Source organism: Hippopotamus amphibius, chromosome 16 (assembly GCF_030028045.1).
Source record: "Hippopotamus amphibius kiboko isolate mHipAmp2 chromosome 16, mHipAmp2.hap2, whole genome shotgun sequence".
NCBI classification, from domain to species: Eukaryota; Metazoa; Chordata; class Mammalia; order Artiodactyla; family Hippopotamidae; genus Hippopotamus; species Hippopotamus amphibius.
The window spans coordinates 5749624-5772275 of record NC_080201.1 but is presented as its reverse complement, the minus strand read 5'-3'; the positions used below and the strand labels follow the sequence as shown (position 1 = coordinate 5772275).

Sequence of the window (22652 nt, the reverse complement as noted above, 5' to 3'; positions counted from 1 at the left end):
GGGCTTATGCTTTCGGCAATGCTATCAGAGCTGAATCCTGATAGCAGACAAGCCACAGATGAAATAAGAGGGACTGACAGAAGGAGGTAGGGAGAGCTGTGGACACAGATTGCAAAGGCAATATGCAGGAGCGTGAGAAAAGCCACCAGAAAGAAGGTTCTTTCTCCATCCTTGAGTGTATTAACATATGTACGTATGTATGTATCTTAGTGAATGATATTGGAGAGGTGACAAGGGAAAAGCGTCCAGTGCTTGGTGAGCACCTACTGTGTGCCAGGCACAGGTTAGGCACAGACATTTGTCCCCACTTCATAGATGAGAATAGTGAGGCACAGAACTCACCCAGTAAGTGAATGGCACAACTGAGATTTTAAGCCAGAGGGCAAATAAAAAATTAAATAATCACAAATGAGACTTCTCCTTTACCCTGCCTCTGTCCCCTCTCCTTATTCTAAGATGTTGACAGCATTACCATTTTCCTCTGCAATGTACTTTAGACATCTTTCTGTGTTAATACGTGTGGAAACACCCCATCTGTTTTAACTGCTATATCATATTCATGGTCTACTATAAATTACTTCATTTAATCTTTTCTCTATTGGTTTTAGCTATTAAAAATGATCCTATATTGAGCATAAGGACTCAAGGGTACCTGTTCCCATGTGCACATGTGAAAGTGTTTTTCTAGGTAGATCTGAAAAAGTATATACCTATATACATGAATGTGCACGTGTGTGTGTGCATATATATGTGCATGTGTACTGTGTGTTTACAGCTTATGTACCTGTGTATGTAATACGTATTTGTACTTTTTTAAGATCCTGACAAACTCCCCTCCCAAAGGGGTTGTGCCGAATCACCTGCCACCGCCGCCCAGCGTAGTATGAAAGCATATGTTTCCTCATACCATCACGAGTACTTGATATTATCAAACTTTAAACATTTGCCAAGGCATTATATTATTTTTTTTCAAGTACATTTCTCTGATCATGAGTGAGTTTGAGCACCTTTTGAGTTATTTTCCTCCGGAAAGGGTTTCCAGTAAATGGGGGGAGAGCAATTGAGCCCTGCCCTGTGCTGTGCAGAAAGCCGGTGGGTTTCTTCATGAAGAGGATGCAGTAGGGTCACTTGACTTGGGTATCCTGGAGAGGAGGGGGCGGTAAGATCACGCTCTCATTAGGAATTCGCCTGGTCGTCATAAAGGAGGCTGAGCAAATCTTTTAAGCTTGTAAGCGATGACACTCAAATCTGTCAAAATACTAACCCTGAAATCAGGTCTGAATTTACAGTCATAATATCTATCTTTGGATTTAGTTTTATGTTTTTACTCTGATTTATGCGCGTGCCTTCCTTAGCATCCCATATCTCAAGCAACATAAATGTATTAAAGTAATGGAATTTAGCAAATACGTTACGGTTACCATCTTTGTTCCCAAGAGGGAATTTGGAAATCTGACAAATATTATAGCTTTCATTTTCAAGACCCATTTTCTGAGCAGTTTCACTAACAAGTCTCCTGATTTACCAGGCCATTAACACAAATAATTCCTTCTGGACAGCAGTGAAAGAAGTGGATTAGCACAATTTACGGCTTTCTCAAGATACGCGTAACGCGACTGTTAAGAAGAAAAAAGGGACAGGTTTTTGATTAACTGATACATAGACTTGCTTTTAAGACACCTCAGTTCATTCTCCATAAGCCCATCTATTAAGGACAGTGTCCCTCAAGGAGGTAGCCTGCCATGGCCCCGTGTCTCGGCATGGTCTCATGTTTGCCAACAGTGATTAGGAATTACTTAGTTGCTGACAGCCCTTTGTCATTGATTGAAAGAGGAAACCTTTTCCACTTCAAGCTGAGGACATGGTGCCTAGTTTTTTCCTCTTTAAATGCAATGTTATCCAGAGACAATTCTTTGACTGTGTACACAGCAATACACACGGTTTAACAAAAGAGTAACCTGCTCTAAACAGAGATATAGAAGATTGAGGGCCTAGGACAGCAGCTCATTAGGCAAAACCTGTCCTTTTTCTTTGCTAAAGTCAGGGAGGAAACAGATGTCTGCCAAACGGGAGGAGTAATGAAGGGATCCTGTCAGTAAGGAAGACACACAGCGATGGGGAAAACATTGAAAAGTTGCCTCTGATCCTTGGGAATTTTAATTATGTCCTCAGTAATCCTGTATTCAGAGGATCTCAGAGCATTTGAGGGGCCCATTGAAAAGTTCCTCTGTGGCCTGGGGAGAGAGATGCCCAATGTTCTCTGGTGGTGTAAATAGCGTGGCCATCCAGGCTGCGGAATTAGCCCACAACTCTGAGACTTTGAGGTCTGATTCCCAGCTCCTGAGCTGGGTCATATGGTCAGCAGAGAAGATTCCCAAGTAACCGGTAGTGGTGGTAGGGGCTGGGGGTGTCCAGGAGAGACGCATAGACCGACGTTTATAAATCTATCATCCAGTCAGTTGTGGGCCGTGGGTATGAAAAGCATGAAGGAGGAGAAAGAGGAGATGAGATGGGCTTGGCCTTACACGGCCTTGTAGGTTGTCTGAAGGATTTGGGCTTTATCCTAAGAGCAGTGGGAAGCTGTACAGAATTCAGTGTATGTGTGTGTGTGTGTGTATGCGTGTGTGTTTATGTGTGTGTCTGGAGGTGCCAGCGTCTGGACATGGGGGGGACAGTCTTAATTAGATTTCTCTTTGAAACTATTGTTGTGAGAGTCACATGTGTTCTTAACTTTTTTGTGCCATGGACCCTTCTGTCAGTCTGGTGAAGGCTGTGGACCCCATCTCAGAGTGTTGTGTTTAGATGCATAGATTCAAATACTCAGAAGTATGATAGACTCTGCTTATACTATTTCACATGTATACTATACTAGTTTGATACATTTTTCAAAATATTAAAGGAACGTATTTGTGGTAGATAATATCCATGCAGCAGTGTGCGGGAGCTGTCTTATTCCCACCAGCTCGTCAAAGCTTACCGTGCACATCTCTTTCCAACTCCGTGTTCAGTGATGTCATGTTGGTAGCTTAAATGTGGTCATGATGGGAGTATTTACACCATAAAAATTGGCAAACATTAAAAATCAGGATCCCCTACCCCCCACACCAAGAGACAGTTGTTAAAACATTTAGCACCACGTATATACTATTTAATATATATAAGTATGTATTAAACCTGCGATGAAATCCTGTTATTTAAGGCATTAATAAAGATATATAAATAAACTTTATTAATGCCTTAAATAACAGGATTTCATCGCAGGTTTAATAACTGTCATAATTTTGAAGTAGTGATGGGTGTAAATTATATTTCGGAATATCAGCAGCAACTATAATGTGATATAATATTTCTTTCTGTACTTGATGACAAAGTCAGAGTTACTGTTAATAGTACTGTGATTTGTTGCCTACGTCCATAGTTAAAGGAGATGCTAAATTTCAGTTAGAGATTAATGCATATAAAGACAAAATTTCCCCATCTAAGGAACCCCTTAACTACAGTATCTAGAAAATGAACAAAAGGGGGAGCGAGGAAACCAGTTAGGAGGCTGTTGCATTATTCCAAATGAGAAGTCATGGTGTCTTGTGCTCAACTGAGGTGGCAGAGAGATGTATATGGAATTAAGATGGTTAACAGAAAAATTAGGGAGGTATTGACATAGATGTGTGGGAGGTGTTGAGAGTGACTCCTAGGGTGTTGGCTTATACTACTGGATTTACTGAGAATGGGATGTCAGAAAGGGCCAGGTTTAGGGAAGATGACCCTGAGTTTGGTTTGAGATGTGTTGAGTTGGAGGTGCCTCTCAAGTATCCTGTGGAAACACTAGATAGACAGTGGAATGTAAATGTCTGGAATAGAGGCATATGGAGATTCTACCATCAGTCTTGGGGTGAGACCAGAGTAGAGGGAAATTGTTCCTTGGTGGAGAAGCAGGCTACATAGAAACATGCCACCCTTTCGGTAACTGTTTTCACACTGCATCTCCTGCCTTGTTATCTCTTAACAATCATGATGCAAACAGATTGCCTTTAGGAACTGGTAATACGGCCCCACTTGGCGGGCATCATACTTGAAGAGAATAACTACTTTCCCAGTTACTGCAGAGTTTCCTACCCGGATCTGAAAGTCCACAGGAGAGGCCAGAGCGGTAGATAAATATTAGGAAGTCATTGGGATATTTACAATAATTAGAGCTTCCATTCTCTTTGGAACTGCCCTGAGGAAATGGACTGAGTGAGAAGAGTGGCAGTAACCTTAAGGATTTCCAAATTCAGTGGCTAGCAGAAGCAGACAAGCCTGTGAATGAGACTGAGGAGCAGCAGCTGCAGAGACGGGGGAAAGCCCAGTGAGGTGGTGGGGAGGACAACAGGAGATGGTGCTTCAATAAGAAGCCAGGAGACAAGCAAACAGAAGCTTGAAAAAGAAGACTGAAAGTTCTTTGTTGGATCTAGTCATAACAGAGGCTGTTCATTGAATGGGAGCTGTGTGATAGAGTGATGGAGGTGAAAGCCATTTGAGAGGAGAGGAAATGGTGACCAAAGTTACAGACACATCTTTTAAGAATTTTGGCTGCTAAGATGGAGACAGATAGCGAAGTAGTTGGAGGTAGATGTAGGGCCAATAAAATTTCTTTTCCTTCCTTCCTTCCTCCTTTCCTTCCCTCCCTCCCTCCCTCTAATGGGAGAGACTTGCTTATAAGAAGGATCCATTTGAGACAGAGGTGACTATATGGGAGAGAAGGGATTCATGATATTTCCTGAGCAGGTAGGAGGAGATATACTTCAAAACTTGGGGAAAGTATTCACTTTTTATAGCAGAGAGTTGAATGAATGAACACGTGATTGAATGAATGATGCAATTGCCTTTAACGGTACTTATGTATTGGCCCCTGTCTTAAAGAGGAATCCTTCAGTGACTCTAGAAGGCAGAGCAATTCACTCCAGGTCTTGTACTGGTGGAATTCAGACTCAAGCAGGTCTTCAGAGAGGATGTAGGTCCCTTTGTCTTAGAAGCACCTGTTGCTGGTTTGGGAGCATTGAGTTCTGAAGGGCTTCATACACCTGTGGGACATGTAGGTGAATGTGTCCTGAAGTGAGTTGGAAATTGAGCTGCTTTGTTAACGTTTCCTGAGTGGGTTTTGAAATTAGGATTGGGAGGGGAATTATCTGGGCAGGAAAGATTGGATTTAAGGGCTCTGTGTAGTTTAAACATAAGGGTGCGGTCCTTGGGGAAGGGATCTGTGGTGAAGATGGGTTTGAGGCTTCAGATCTGCAATGTCCCTCTTCCTGGGATCAGAGCTACAGTATCTCAGTTTTCCAAGCCTTGCTTTTGACCCCTGCATCCAGCTGGGATTGCAAGCCTCTCAAGACTCAGATACTAAAACTTATTGACTGATGTGGACTCTTCTACGCATCAAAGGGCTCAGTAATGGTATTAGCTGGCGGGCTCTTTTTAAGTGCAGAAAGTGCTTCTTTGTAGATATCGTGCTGAGATACCTGGAGTTAAGATAAAAGGCTTCGAAAAGGCAGCAGCTTCCTGGAGGCTGCCTGTGGCCACTAAGCTTGCTGCTTTGGCCATTCCGACCCCAGACAACTAGGGCCAGCCTTTACATGTCTCTTTCCATCACCACAGGTACTGTAAGCCCCAGATTTCTAAGTCTTCACCACTGAAACAAACTGAAACAAAACTTTTTGAGGTTAGACTCCCTGATGCTGTTCCTGCCTATGACTTCTGCCACCCACATCATTTTGGAAAACATAGATCTTGAAGTTCGATTTGACTTGGTTTCAAATATCAGCACTTCTCTAATTGACTATGGAAAGTTGAATAAGTCTCTTGTCCTCTGTAAGAGTCAATTTATCATCTATGCAATAGGGATAACCTTGCCTAGCTTGTAGGACCATTGTAGAGACCCATCCATTCAACATTTACCTGAGTGCCTGTTCAAATACTGGTTAACTGCTCAAAGCAAGCATGATCCCCACCCTCACTGAGCCCCAGTGCAAGAATGGATATGCCAAAGTGCCAGGCCCAAGGAGCACATGTAAGAAATATCTCATTCATTTGTTTTCTTGCCCTTTATGCTCGAGGCTCAGCTGAAGGCACCCCTTTGTACACAGTGGGGTACTTTGAGGCATTGCATGGTCAGCAGACAGCTGTGCACGGTGTAAGGGCAGCGATGCAGTAAGAAGTTGGGAGTAGAGAGTATGGTAAGGGCCAAAGACTCTAGTGAGGACAGAACGTGAGCATCCTCCTGTCACTGGCTGCAGGACCAGCGGCTATTCCCATGCCTCAGTTTCCTCACCTGCACAATGGAGACAATAACGGCACTGAGGGTTGTTGCGAGGATTAAATGAGCTAATATGTGTCAAGTGCTTAGAACAATACCTGGAACTTGGAAAGTGTTTGATAAATGTTAGATATTATTTCCATTTTCAAAAACAAGCTGCTCCCATTAAAGCCCACCAATCTCAAACAGAAATCAGCTGGCAATAGTGATTAGTTGAAATTCTGCACCAAACTGCTCCCTTTCAAATGCTCTTCCATTCGTAGTCTCTCTTCTTTTTCCGTCCTGGCTCTCACATGCCTGTCTCCCACGGTGAAGGGCAATGTCCCTCCTAGGAGAGTATCACTTTACTGGTACTGTTTGCTGATCACCATTATACTTTGGGGTCTCTACAGCTCTAATTACAATAATTTGAGGTTTCTTCAAAGCATTATATTTCAGAGAGTTCACGGATGCTTTTAATTTAATTATGTGCAGTTTAACACCACAGATGACTGCTGGGAAAAAGGAAAATGCTGTTCTTTCTGAATGCAAGACACATGTTTAGGGCTGATAAAATACATTACTGTGTTTTGCTTCAGAATAAAAAGGAGCGTATTACAAAGCATGTGACAGTAAGTTGATGCTGGGATGCTTGGTCTGGGGCATTGTTGACAGAAACAGGCTCGATTCTGGTTCAAGGAAGGGTGTTTGCAGGATTACCTTGCACTCCATTTAGGGGCCCAAAGGCTACCTCCCACGGGGGCCTCAGAATTATCCTCTCTCCTACAGAAACCCACATCAGCCTTCCAAATTGGCACATCCCCATTCTTCCTGCTATCACTGCTTCTATTTATGGTAATAATTATGCATCATTATGAATGAATTCATTCATTCATTCAGTGAATATTTATTGAGCACCTACTCTATGCCAGGCATTGTTTAGACCCTAGTGATACAGGCATGGACACACAGGTAAAAGTCTGTACCCTCAAGGAGTTCATGTTCCAGGGGAGAGGAGAGGACAAAATAGGTAAAACGTGGGCATGTTTGTGCATGAGACTGGTGAAGGCTAGGGAGAAAAGTATAGGAGGGGCACCATCGGGTGAGATGGTTATAATTGTGCATAAGGTGGCTGGGGAAGGCTTCACTGAGAAAGCAAGACTTCAACTACGACTTGAAAGAGGTTAGGGAATCAGAATGTTCTAGGTGTAGGTAACAAGCCCTGAGGGGGAGGGTGCCTCGAGTGTCTGAGCAATCACAAGAAGGTTATTGTAGAGTGAAGGGGAGATGAGAGAAGAGGAGGTTCAAAAGTTAGAGGAAGACTGTGTTTAGACATTCAGCATCGTCACCACCATCACCTCCACCACTGCCCCTACTGAACACCTGCTGACCCTCAGCAGGGAACAGACCATAATCCTCGCACTCCTGAAACTCAAAGTCTGCAAAGGAGACAAAGAACAGCATCATCCTTGCTGCCAGTGGAGTGAATGCAGATTATAAGGGAGTGCTGTGGTAGGAAGGAAACTCTACAGGAGAGGGGATAAGGGAGACCTCCTGGAAGATGAGACATCTAAGCTTTAGTAGACTTGTGAGGTTGACAGCAATCAGCCACGTGAGCTGATCAGAATAAGCCTAAGTTTTGCTGCTGAGAGAACCCTGACAGCCCTTTCTGTAGCTTGCCTCGACTCTTCTTTCTCTTCTCTCTACCCACTCCCCGCCAACTCTACCGTGGGTACCCATTCCTTTTCCTGACTACTGCTCTGACTTGGAGGTCTCCTCTCATCACTTATGATCCTGCCCGGCAGCATCCAGGTCCACCCTCTCCTGTCCTCAGGATATTGACAAACAGCTCTTTTCAGCTCAGTTGTCCTCACTTTCTTTAGGAATGTATTTCTGCTAAATCCACTAGCCCTGCACATATAGCCCAGTGAAACCTACACTCTGGGCTTCAGCTGCCTCCAAGGAGAAGGGGTGATGACTATAACAGTGAAGAAATATTTATACACGCACATACATGGTTATACTTAAGTGCATGAGCACACACACATGAATTCACACATATAATTATGTGTAATGCATGCATGCAAACACACATGAAGATACATGTACGCACATCTGTTTGTGTGTATGCACACATATACACATACATGAGTAGTACACACCTTAGTTCTGTATAAACGCATGCATGCGCACATGCACACGTACATTTATGTATAAATACGTGGCTACTCGCATATATGAAGTAGAGATGGACACACATGTTTATATATGAATGTATGTGTACACACATACATGTATAAGGTGATGTGTGAGTGTATGTGATGTGGGCGTGTGTATATTTCAGAAAGCCTAATTCTGCCAGGAGCTTTCATCTCCTCTCCCTTTTTGTGTACACCACAACCCTGCCGTGTATATTATGTAGATGAGGAATTTGAGGCTCTAAAAGTTTAAGTTTCTTGCCCACATTCAAACAGCTGATAAGTTATGAAATTGACATTTCAACAAAGGGCTGAAAGACAGGAAAGCCCATTCCATTCAAGTGCTTAAATAATTTTAATAGAAAGAGGGCAAAAGCAAAAAAAAAGAATGAACTATACATCTGGTCCTTGAGCTGCTCTTAGGAAATACACATGGAGAAATTATTAGGACATAATGTGATAGTTTCTGTAAAAAAAAAAAATAAAAAGCTATATGAGAGCATAGAGGAGAGAATGGCATGTGAATGGCTCTTGAAGGATGAGTAGAAGTTTGCCAGAAAGGGGTAGAGGAGCTAAAGATTTTGCATGTCATTTAAAGTTTATAGTATTATTACAACAAGATAGTCATAGTTGGCCTTTTGGATGTGCTTAAAATGTCCTAAACAACTTTGGCTAAATAGCCACAGAAGAGGGGGCATTTTACAAAGAAAGGCAGTAGTGGCATCTCAGATCTGGCTACAGGCATCTTTCAGCTGCATGCAAGTGGTCTAGGGCAAGTCTCCAAAAATGGCTCTCTCTCTGCTGCTGCATTTGCATATTCATACGTTTGCACACAGAAAACACGTCTGCTGTTAGTGGTGTCATAACTTTGAATAAGGAAGAAAACATGGTTAAAGGTGAAACGAGTTATGCTTTTATAAAGCATTTGCAATGGCAGAACCTACTCCCCTCTGAGCACTTTTTGAGGATCAGTAATCACAAACTGCTGCTTGGCCAGGAGGTGCTGTCGAAGACTGTGTGGATATTCTTTCAGCAAAACCATTGGGCGTGTGTGATTGCTTCTCTTTATTCAATACTAAGAAATATAAGACTGAGTTTTACGACAAAGAGAGAGAGGGGAAAAAAAGCACATTCTACACACAAATTGGATAGGTTTCATTGTTTAGGGTGTTTTTATTGCCCCAAAGTAAACACCTGATTGCTAGATGAGTAATCCCATAATTACAAAAACAATCAATCAATTGAGCTAAATTAATCAGATAACATATTTTATCCTGCTAAGCATGAAGGTAGATTTCAGGTAACTGTCCAGAAAAAAGAGGCATTGAAACCACCAGCCAGTAATAGTAATGCAGATTCAAGTCTCGAGTGCTGGTTCCTAAATCAGCATATTTTTGAATTCATATGTGAGGAGTAATGTACTAAGGACTCATGAAGTCCTGTCTCTTTCATTCTGAAAAAAGACCCTAAACTCCCTGCAACCCACTGTTCCTCCTTCCTGTCTGTCTATCACAGAGCTGTTCCTATTGGAGGATGAGACTTCCCTAACTCCTTGACTGCCTCTTCCATTTGCTCTCTCTAGTCACCTTGTACTGCAAGAATTGCAACCCAGGAGACGGGGAAATAGGATCTGTGCATTCATGGTGGCAGAATTATCCAGGAGGAGATGCCACTGAGCAGGGACAAGGCAGCACTGAGAGGGGTAGGAGGCATTTCCTAACTTCCCTTCTCCTCTCCTCTCCTGTTCTTTTCTTCCTTCCTCCCTCAGTATTTCTTGAGTGCCCTTGATGGACTAAACACTTTTGAGGCCCTTGGAATACCTCACTGAACAAAAAGGGCAAAGGTCTCTATGCGTGTAGCACTGACATTCTAGCAGGAGAGACAAATAATACAAATGATAAGAAAGTAAATCACATAGTATTTTAGAAGGTGACAAATGCCATGGGAATGGCCAAAATAGAGCAGAGTAAGGGGGCTGGAGCACTGGAGTCGTGGGCAGAGCAGCTTGCTAGTGTTAAAAACGGTCTGAGAAATGTTTCAGAGCCCCAGCAAAAGGAGGTAGAGGAGGGCACACTGCAGCTAGACAGGTGGAAGTCCACCCTAGCTCTGCTCAATGCATGTGAGATAATTGTATCTCCCATGAGGGACAAGGGGAGGATTAAATAAGATACTGTTGGGAATATCATTGGTTTATGCTTCCTCATTAAAATAACAAAGACACACCACCGCAAGGATTTGAAGTAGCCAAGAGTGTGTGTAAAGCACCAGGCATGGGGCCTGGCACATGTTGGGTACTCAGTATATGTACAAACCTGTAATCAGAAACACGGAGAAGAGCTCAGATGTTGCACAATGCAGAAGGTGCTGTTCTAAATGCTTCACAGATAGTAGCACGTTTAAACCTTTACAACCCAGTGACCTAGGAACTATTTGATGCCCATTTTATAGATAATGAAACTGAGGCACAGAGAACTTAATTTCTCCAAGATCTTATAACTAGTTAATGGTAGAGGCAGGATTTGAACCCAGGTATCCTACTTCTGGAACTGACTGTGGTTATTCCTAGGGCCCCAGGAAGTAGAAAACAATGTATTCATTTGACAAATGTTTATTGATCATCTACTTTGTGACAGGTCTGTGATAGGCATTGAGGATATTAAGGTGAACAAGATAGACAGGGTCCTTTTCCAAAGACGTGGGTGTAAATGTGAGACTCACACTTCATCTACCTGAGAGATTTGGGTCTGAAGAGACATTCTTTACTTTAATAAGGATGATGCACTCATGCCCCAGATTTTCTGGGTGTGGCCCTGAATGTAAATATTCCACCCTTTTAATGGACCACGAGTGCTGGTGTTGGCTGCAGTCATACAGTAGATTGTCTTTATTCATGTGAAGAAGCCTGCTCCTTTCCTTGCAGAGTCTTTCCCAGTAAGTCCCTGGGACCTGCCTCTACCGATGAGAGGTGAGCCTTGTAACTTTTAGACCATGATCTCCTCATTAGATAAAGTCATCCATTACAGCAGAAACAATTATTATTGGCAAACTGGCAACTGGCTGCTGTCAGGGAGAAATGGGCTCCCATGGAAGGTTGCAAACTGATGACTATTTAATCCTTGAACTACGACAGCAGCAATATTAGTTGAAGCTCTGTAATGCATTCACAGTTCTCATCTGACATTTTCCTCACATTATTATTTGTCTGGTTTTACTTTCAAATTCCCCACAGGATCATTGACATGAAATTCTGAGGGGAAATTTGGAACATTAATGACTTTAAAGCAAATGAGTAAGTGTCCTTTCCAAGAGGAAATTACCTTTATGGTGTTGGCATAAGGCTATTTTTAAAATTTATACTAATGAGGAGGCAGCACAAGGTAGATGACTAAATTTCCCAGGCTTGGAGTTGGCCCATGTGAATCTGGACTGGGGTGAGCTCTGTGTGGCCTTGCAAGGGGGTTCTTGGTGCAGGGAGGCCTGCCGCCTCCGCATTGCTCCTTTCCATCGCTGATTGTTGAGAGCCTTGACGAGCCAGGCTGGCGCAGGGTTAATGCTGGGCTTACAGCAGTGAGCACAGACAGTCACGGAGCTTGCTGTCTAGGAGGGAAGGAAGATCCTCACCAGACAATACCACTCCAACTGTCTAAACTGCAAACGTAGATAAATACCCCGAAAAAGGAAGAACAGTATTCTGCGTCCTTGAATAACAGAGGACTCTGACCTGTTTTGGGGTTGGGGGTGGTCATGCTGGGCTTCCCTAAAGAAGAAATACTTGACCTGCATCACAAATGAAGTGTGGGGTCTGGAGAGGCAAGGAGGCAGGTGGGAGGAAATCATTTCAGGAGAAAGGAAGAACCAGGTTTCCATTGAGTGTGTATTCCCTTCAGACCATCTGTGCCCCCTAATCCTGGGGTTCACAGCTCCAAGGATGTAAGAATCATGCTCCCCACTGACTTGGCTCCCACCCACAGACTGAAAGGGGTTTTCTTTGGTGATATCTATAGCTAATATGTACTGAGTGCCTACTGTGTAACAGGTACTGGTCCAAGGGCTTTACATGAATTAACTTGACCTTCTGGAGACATTAGCCTCGCCCGATTAGAAAAAGTGACATTGACAGTGATCAGAAGAGAACACAAGTTATGCATCACAGTGATGTTTGCAAGTAAACAAACAAATGAACACAATCTGAAGCATCCTTAATGTTTATCAAAATGTCCCTGGTTGAATAAACAATGGAACTCCTGCACAGAGGAGTGCTATGCAGCTCTGAAAAGGAATGAGGGGTATGGCTATAGACTGTTTTGGAATAACCTCCAGATACGCTTTTCAGTGGAAAAAAAGTAGGATGGAGAAAAGTGTGTAGTGTGCTACAGTCTATCTACAGAGGAAAGTGGAACCAGATTTGTACACAAATTTACTTTTTTTTTTTTTTTTTTTTTTTAGAAAAGATAGAATAAACCATAATATTTTTTAGAAAAGGTTACTGTGCCAGTCACCTATGACTGTTTGACAAAATTAGTGGCTTTAAGTATCAACACTTTTTTTATCATCTCTCACGGTCTGGAGTTGTCTGGGCTCAGCTGCGTGGGTCTCGCTCAGGCTTGCAGTGAGCAGTTGAGGCTGGGATCATCTTGAACAACTAGAAGCTTGCTTACTCACACATCCTGGTCAGGAGTAGAAGACCACGCCAGCTGGGGGTGGGACTGGAAGAGCCTGGGCTCTCCCGGGGGCATCTCTCTTCCTGTCTGTGGTCTCTCCAGCCTGGAGGCTTCTGGGCAGCTGGTCTTCTGACATGTTCACTCAGGGCCCCAAAGGTATCTTTCCTGAGAGTGAAACAGGTCAAGCTGTATTACCTTTTATGGTTAGTCTCAGAAGTCACACAGTGTCACTTTTGCCACATTCCACTATTTGAGACCGTTATAGAGTCCACCCAGGTTCAAGTGAGGTGAGGCGAGAATGGACTTCATCTCTTAGAGAGGAAGCGGAAAGATCTGGAAGAGCATGTACAACTAAAAATATTGCTGTGGCAATATTCTGGAAAATATAATCTACACATTTACCTAAAGTGAGAAGTATGGAATAAGGGAACAGGAGAAAAATAGACCTTTTAAAGTAAACCTTGTTTTATAAATTAGAAAATGAAGTTAGATAACAAGGCAATTATAAAATTCAAAAGTCAGAGAAACAATTGAACCTAATTGTGTACTCAAGTAATAGCCACAACCTCTAGAGAGGAACTATCCCCAGTGACTTTAAAACACAGTAATTTGACTGTACCCATTAGTGGATACACTTTAAAGGGGATTTTAATAAAACTGAAAAGGAAAATCTTAACTGTTTTCAATAATAATATTGTTGGAAGTAGCTTGGTATTGTTATTGCTATTGTTGTGTACTGAGGGATAAAACAAATGAGCAATTATGTCAGTTTTCAGAAAAATTAGAATTTAAGGTGTGGGAGGAAGAAAATACAGAGGTAAGATCCATGAGGTTAATTAAATATATACTACAGCCTAGAATTGGAAGTAGCATTAGCAATATAAATTCATTATGTATTTTGTCTTAAAAATTCACATATTCTATCTCTATTAATAAGGCCTGGAAATACTGACCAACCCAGTAGCAATGAACTTCCTCAGCAAGTAGATTATAATCTCTAATTACCATTTCTCAGCAAGTGCAACCAAGCTTCCTTGGGAAATGGTTGATTTCATGTCTGAGGCAGGAAGTGTACCATATAAATCTGTAAAATCTTGTTACATCAAAAAGCAAGGAAGTTATCTGATGCCATTAGGGTCATTTCATGTAGAGACATCAACATCAGTAGGCCAAAGATATGATAATTTGAGCATCAAAACAGGATCAGTAATTTCAGTGGATTGAAACACACCAAATATATTTAAATCCACAAGTACATAATGAAAGGGAAAACTCAAAATGACTTGTTCATCTTTCAGAGATGATGATGTTCACCATTCATTATTTCATAGACTGGTAAAAGAAGGGAAAGAAGCAAATACTCATCCTGATAAAGGGAGTTTCTCTTTATAGTTAATAAATGAAGAAACGATAGACTATCATGAATTCTCAACCCTAACTTAATGAGTGGACCTAGGCAACGGCCATCACTGGTTGCTAATGTCATAAAAAAGGGAGGCCAGCAGACATTTTTATTTCCTGAAGGAAATCTATGCCACCACCTGTGAAGTGGCCTAGTGCCAAAACTATTGAACCTGAATCTGATCAAGCCTCCAGGATATAACCACCTACTTATAGGAAGAACAGTAGTCAGGTGAACATGTTCAGTGACAGTGCAGGGATGAAACCAACCAAATCTGCACTGTGAAAACAAGCCAGATTATGGATGGGGGCTCTAGGAATTTGAAAGCATGTAAGAGATGTATCAATTAATCATAATTTTTGGTTTCAAATTGAATCCTGTTAGAAAACAAGCTTTTAAATTTATAAGGCAGGTAGAAAAGTATGAACACAGACTGGATATTCGGTGACATTTAGAGATTCTTGTTATTTTTGTTCAGGTGCGGTAATGTATTGTGCTTGTGTTAGAAAAAAAAGAACTTCAGTCTTTTACAGACACATTATAAATATTTGCAGATGAATAGTATGATATCTGGAATTTTCTTTAAGACCACTGGGGAAGGGAAGAGTGTTCATTTGAACCAAGGGCAGCCATGAGTTTAATGTTGGGGTCGAGTGATGGATACAGAGAAATTCATTATATGATTCTCTCCACTTAAGTGATGTTTTGAAATTTTCAGTATGGAAACATAGCAAAAAATAAATTGACAGGGATAAAGGACTTTTATTTCAAAGGGCTTCTCACCTGTGATCTTCATCAGTAAACATCAGAAAATGGTCAGACAACATGGGTGGGTCTCCCTTTGGGCTGCTAGAGCAGTAAAGGGCACCCTGCTCTTCAGCTGCCATCTGTGACCCTATTTTCACAACCAGGATTCCGCAGGAAAATGTCAGCAATCTACTTTGTGTTGTGCCATCTTTAACTAATGCCTCACTTTCTAGGGTCAAAGCAACTCATATTTGTTCCTGATGCTTCAAAAGCAAAATGATTAAAAAAAAAAAAAAACTTCTCATTAGCTGAAAAGTATTTTTGATCCAGTTTTGAATTTGGTGACTAGTGAGGACTAAACTCTCCTTGTCCAATTTCTCTTAGATCTAAACAATTTTAACAGATATTTTCAAGATGCATTGTCTCCTAAGGGAGAGGCGATTTTGATTTTGAATTACTTTGCTATGAATAGCCACACAAGAGCCAAATGAAGACCTGAAAGCAGAGGGTTGCTTTTGCATGAAGTCAGACTGAGAACTGCAATGCCTCCTATGTGGCAGGAGGTTTAAATCGTCCAAGTCGAACTTCTGATTTTAATAATGAGTGGGGATGAGGATATAAAATGGTCCTGTGGCTTTTATTTTCTACGTACAATCTCAAATTCAATCCCAAACTCGAAGCATTGATAAAGTTTTAAACATTTTAGTAATTTTAAATTGTTCCATGCTGCACGTGATCAGAACCTCAATCATTTTTAAAATAGGTGCTTCTATTATATGTATATATATAAAAAATCCTCCAGAAAAGTTAAATTACCTCTCTCGGTTCAGGAGTAGAATCCCAATAACTTCCAGACAGAAGCACTTATGGAGGGGAAGAAAAGGTGAAGTGCCCCAGTAATTTTAAATTGCTTCGTACAATGAGAAGTGCTTGTAAATTACGAATGTGGCAATTTGTTCCATAAGCTTTTTTTGATTTGTAAGTAACTTAGTGGATTTGCTGGTGAAACACTTTGGCAGGTACTGTAGATGATTTAAGGATTGAGCATATATACCTAAATGTGATTAAAATGTGGCATTAGCGGATATTGACCACAGGAAAGTGATGTGAGTTTTCAAGTTTCAACAGCTGGAGATGCTGTGAAAGACTATGGTTGGCTCTCCATAGGTACTGAGAAAGCAAAATTGAGCTAATTACAAAAAGATGCCACATGACTGGCTTTGGGATGATTCATCAAGCCACTGGCATGTTCTGCTTACCCTCTGCCTGTTGATAAAATCAGGGTTATTTCTGTCTGTGGACACATTTGGCTCATATCGTACCCAAGCAACACAGCTTCAGCCTTGCACTGCTGGTGCTAATTTCTTTTAAAAAAAAAATAATGTTAATTAGAGTAAAATATGCTCGCTGGGATTTTAGGAGGGACAGAGAGAGTTTCAGTTTGTAACTGTCCAGGCAGATAGTGCTTTGATCACCTTGTGAACTTCTTTCTGTAAGATATCTTCATCTTTACTGTTTTGGATAAGAATTTATTGTTTAGCCACAAGAGGGCTTTGCTTACTGGTTTCAGAGATAGCTGCAGTCTCCAAGGATACAGAGGGGTCCGTCAAGGGTCTGCTAGCCAGTGAGTAAGGGAGATGGGGCCAGGGCTTCTGACCAATGAGCCCTAGAAGTCAATTGGGAAGGAGCCGCAAGATGTTTTCATGACATTAAGTCCTGTGCTATAAGTGAGGGTCCTTAGAGAGGTCGCACCCTTCTTAGAAGGATACTGCAGACTCAAGATAATCAGGAGACAGAGTTAGGCTAGCCTCCTTCTCATCTTTGGCTTCACAAAACAGCCCCACTGTGGGGAAACTGAGGCAAGACATGGAATCTCTGGGGAGGATCGGGTCTAAAACCTGCTTTAAAAAGGTCCTCAGCATCGATGCCCTTTTCACTCCAAGGGAGTAGGCCTGACATTGGTTGGGTTATTTGAACAGAATAATAATGATTAAGGGGGAAATAACTGTGAGAATTTATGGTGTAGCGACGGTCGCATGGGGCATGAGTGTGGCTTGGAGCCAGCGCCTCCGGTTTGTTGACAACCAGATTTGTCTCCCTGGTGGAGGTAGGATACTCTGCCTTAGGAGGTGAGAGAGGAGTGGAGAGACCACCATCCCAGTTTGTCCAAGACTGCTCCACTCCTAGCACTGAAAGATCTGCGTCCTGGGAACCTTTCAATCCTGGACAGAGACAGCTGGCCAGCCTATCTTGAGAGGCTAAAGAGGATGCATTTCTAGACGGGTTTAGTCTGGTAGTTTAGCTCAGCTGTATTTGGTGAGAAAAGCTTCACTAGGACAAGACTCTCAGTACCATCCCAGAACCATTTCTGGAGCTGCATCTAAGAAGAGAGTATGGGAGTTAGAAAGGAAACTTGGCCCCTGCATCTGCTCCCTTCACGGTAACTCCTTTTTGTATCTGATTCACAGACAAGGCTTTTAGATATAGTTTCATGGGTCAGAAATTTCCACAGTGAACACAACGTTGGAATTTTTAGGGTAGGGTGGTGGGCTTTAGATAAAGGTGGGGACAAGAGATTTATGGGTGTGTAGCAACGTACTGTCCATAGTGCGGATGGCACATGGAAAACCATTAGAAGGGGTTGGGAGAGTCCAGTCAAGTCAGTCAGAGGCTTGGCAGTATGTACACACGTGTGGACTGGAGAGAGCCTGAGAAAGCACTGTCAGCGAGGAACCAGTCTTTTCTTTTGACCTAATTTCCTTTTTAGTCCCTGCTCTAAAGTTCTTCTCTGTGCAGATCTAGAAGAAGGGAACATATCACTTTTAACAGCACCTGACTGGGGTGATGGATATGGACATATGCACTTGGGGAGCCCTGCCTGCCTCCCTGTTAAACTGCTTATGCATTCTTGGGCTCAGAACAGGAGGGGCCAGAATTGCATTTGCCTTCATCGTACTTCTGTTTTCACTGCTACCCAAGAGGAAATAATTTGATTTGGGGCTACAGAGGGTAAGGCGGGAAAATGCAGTAGGAAACCGGAGAAAATCAGCAAGAAAATTACTAAAAGGGGGAAAAAATTCAACTGACTGCATATTTCCTACAACAGGAGTTAATAGAATTCTGTTCCTTCTTACACAGCTGTATTCGGTTTGTTTTACATTGTTTGGTACGTAAAAGGATTTGGCTTTGTGTTACAGAACTAATTGCTTACTAGATATTACATGGATATCAAAATACTTTATAAATATTAATTAATCTTCACCTAATTCCCTGGCAAGTGCAAATAACCAGTGGCATATTTATTGAATGTGTAAGCAATAATCTGCTTCTTAAAGACTTGTTTTCTCTGCAGACCCCGTCTCATCATTTCCATGTGTCAAAATCCTTCATCTCCTTTGAGGGTTGTATCATATGCCACTTCCATAATAATCATTAGGAAAATAATAATAAAGATGATGTCAGGAGTGACCAGCATTATCACTTACTAAATGTTCACTGTTGGCCAGGCTGTGGAGTAATCATTTCATAGACATTATCTCGTTTAATCCCCACAACAGTCCTACAAGGAAAATATTACTAACACATTTTTTTCTCCAAAAGAAAAAAAAAAAATGTTTGCATCAGTCACAGGGCCTGGCACAATGAATGTTCTAGAACAAGTGGAAGGTGACACCGTGGAAGGGAAGAAGAGAGCTAGTTTCATTTGCTTGTAAATGGGTGAGGATTGGGTGCACTAAGACGATGAGAGAACACACTCCCTTCTGTCCTAACGCTCATTATGTATATAAATATATAGACGTATTTATTTGGTGTTCTTACCTGGCAGTGTCTTTCTAGCTTGACACTCCCTGAGGGCAGGGACTATATCTGTTTCTCTTAGCACCATATACCTACTGCTTAGCATAGTCTCTGGCACATAAAACATTTGTTCATTAATCTGTGAATCATTCCATGCATGGAGGAAGGCCGGTTAAAGTGATGGTAGGTGCATGTTATAACAGCTGTAGAAATAATCCCAATTCCAAGCATCGTCAGGCTCTTTTCTGGAATGCACAGAACTTGTATGTGGCAAGGTGAGGGTGGGCCACTGAAGGAAAAATATCAGTGTATTGCCCCATTATACTGCATGTAAAAATGTACACGGTGTTATAATGGGCCTGCCATAAGGAAGGTGCTTAACAAATCTTCTCTGGAGGTGAAATTGGACCACGTCTTATGACCCAGTTCCCTGTTCGCTCTCCCTTATTATCCCAGCCTTGCTACTCAAAGTGTGGTCCCTGCACCAGCAGCATCAGCAGCATCTGGGAGCTTGTCAGAAATACAGAATCTCAGGCCCCACCCCAGACTCGCTGACTCAGAATGTGCATTTTAACAAGATGCCAGGTCATCTGCATGCACAATGGTTTTGAGCTGCTTAGTCTAGGGGCTTCTTTGCAGTCCGTGATTGTGATCTGCAAATTGTCAGCATTTCAGAAATCTCGACTGAACTCATACATTTATTCTGAACTAGATTGACATCCAGTTTCTCTGCTTTGAGCCAGAATTTTATGATCTCAGCTTGGTTGGTTATCTAAGATGCTTCTATTTGACAATTGTGTGTGTCTTTGATTTTTTTTTTTTTTAAGTGGCAGAGTAGGGAGGCTCTGGGAAATGAAGTAATTATTACTTAATAACTGCAGTTTCCTTGGAAGACCCAAATTTTTTCAAAGGATGAGAAACATCAGAAGGAAACAACCCAAACAACAACACAAAGGTTTTCTGATGGTGAAAGGTCTGAGGACCCCAGCTGTGGATCATACCACCCCAAGAAAACCAGCCGCAAAATAAATACAAGACAAAATAACGGTCACATCCAGGTCATTTCACTGATGAAACAGAGGGGAAAGAGAAAACACATCCTCAGATACAAATATTTCTGTTGATCCACATGCTTCTGTGGGGCTACGATTGTGAAGGCAACCTTCTTAATGATTAATTGAATTTCTCATCTTTTGTTCAAATGCCTTGGCCCTTTGGTTTTTAAATAACATCTAAGGGCAAAAAAGACCCAGGACTTTGCCGAGTGACTTTTCACGCTGCAATGACATACAGGAACACCCATGCTCCTAGGTTTCCTCTGTTAATGGTGAAATTATATCAAGGATGACCTTTTAAAGGACTAAAACCCATTACCAGGTGGAATGTGGTAGCTATAAAAGATCAACACTTGGAAGGCAAAGCAAAATCCCACATATGATAAATTAATTAGAATGGAAGTTACACAAAACCTAGACCTTCTGTGTGACCCGTATCTTATAATTACCTCTTCTTTAAAAGTGGAATGGAATCTTTTATGTATGAAGATGTTACTATTGACCCTAAATGCATTAAGAGTCAAGGAGACATTTTTCACATATTAAAAATAAGATTTGATTGAGTGTTTGCAAGTGGCCTAGTGAAATCTCATTAAACCACTGTTTATTTTAATTCCTTATAAATGGCAGAATTTTAGCCATTAATTATGAACATGAAACCAGTTAGAAAATAAGTTTTGCAATGTCTAGAGCTTGCATTTGAACCCAAATTAATGCATCGTTTTTCTCATAGTTTTAAGTGTTTTAGAGCAAATAGGTACTTACAACTTAGGTGTAACTTTCTATCCCCTCCTCCTCCTCTACCTTCTCATCCTCATCTTCCTCTTCCCTCTTTTTTTTTTTCTTCTTTCTCTATTAACATGGTTACAAAAATTCAGATGAAAATCAGAAAATGCAGTCTACTAAACACATCTCTCTATAGGCTGTGTAAAGACTGCTGTCACTGTGCACAATTATAATTAGATTTATAAATCATGCACGAGATTCACATTGAAACATAGGAATTTAATGCTCTTTCAGCTGCTACCACCACAAAGAAACAAAACAAAAAAACAGTAACAACTTGAAATAACATTGCCACATTACAATAAGCTCATGCATCTAGATCAGTCATCACTAAACAAAAACTGTATATTCCAAACCACAAATGGATAGAAAGAAAATGAATTTCTTGATCACCTGCCAGATGCCAACCACTGAAATGGTGTACATATTTGACTGCACCAAGGAAGATGGGCAGCTTTTTGATTCAAATGACAACTCCAGTTATTTGGCAGAAGATGCTAGGAAACTGTGTTGGGAAGGATTCTGTTGCTGGATCCAGCCAACATCATAAAAATGTAGCAATGGATTAACATTGTCTGTTACATGGGCGAGCTAGAAAGATATGACACATGGGCTATAAAATTCCCATCCTGGAATTGTACCTTCTTACTCCTAAAATGAGTCAGTATGTCGTGGGAGCACTCACAGATAGCAGGCAGAGGGAGAACTGACATGAGAGGCCAACTGACACAGATCCATCTCCCAGGAGCCTGCTCTAATTTGTACAGCAACCAAACATCTCAGACTTTCCAGGGATTTCTGACTTCAGATGTTAATAATGTGCATTATTAGGTAGCACTCCCTTACCTTGCACCAAGCACATCCATGTGCCTGTTCTTCACTGACCCTGCAGAATAGCTAACTGCCCTTATCATGGATGCACCACACCTCAGCCCTGGAGAAGAAAGCGCCTCAGTAGAAGCTGTGTAGATAGTAAGTGGTGGCATAAAGATTCATATCTGGGTCTGCTTGATTTCAAAGTCTAACGTCAATCTGAGAATCCAACAGCCTCTTGCTATACCATTCTGATCCGCTTGGGCTCACTGCCTTGTCAGATTCCTTTTTTTTTTTCTTTTGGAAAACGTGCTCCAAATGTATCCCTTTTGACCTTCTTTCTGTTAACCACACAAGGACCTTGTGTTGCTTTTGCAATCAATGCAGATGGAAAATGTTTCCCTTCTTTCCTTCTCTATCCTTGTGCATCCAGGGAAGAGCCTGATGCCAACCCGAACACTTAATGGGGGTCTATATTCCATCCACTCCAGCCTCCTAGTCTCAAGCAGATGCCTGAGCCACATCAAGGCTTGAAGGAAGTTCCAGCTCTAAGCATGCTGACAGTACGGGGGCTACTTATGAGAGAGAATGGGGTATGACCATGTTGAGGGGCTTTTCACTCTTGATGCCATTGTAATGTGAAAAGATCCTACATGGGAGTCTAGAGCAGATGAATAGCAATGCTATTGGCGCTGTGTATTTAACAAAACACCTTTCTGAAAAATGTATTACTTGCCTGGTGGGTGGAGAATTGTCTCTGAACCCAATCAGGATTAGTCACTGGCCCATGACTATCTCATTTTTAATAAATAATAATTTTCTTAATTCAGAGCTAGCCAGCTCATCTGCTTTCAGAAGATAGGATATGATTGCTTTGTGTTTCCTATATTAATAACCTGCAGCATCAGAGGATTAACTCTTGAT

General features: G+C 41.7%; 1 protein-coding gene across 3 annotated transcripts in view; it reads left to right on the top strand.

Annotated features, from left to right (window-relative positions):
- Window positions 1-22652, top strand: part of CDH13 (cadherin 13) — a 1023084-nt gene that overhangs the window by 174090 nt on the left and 826342 nt on the right. Inside the window, exon 1 of one of the 3 annotated variants that reach the window (XM_057711306.1) lies at window positions 10118-10168. The exons of the other annotated variants lie outside the window; for them this stretch is intronic. Within the exon in view, the coding sequence (XP_057567289.1) occupies window positions 10133-10168 (36 nt within the window). The 5' untranslated portion in view covers window positions 10118-10132. Of the gene's footprint in view, window positions 1-10117; window positions 10169-22652 lie in introns of those variants that run through there. 3 annotated transcript variants of the gene reach the window in all.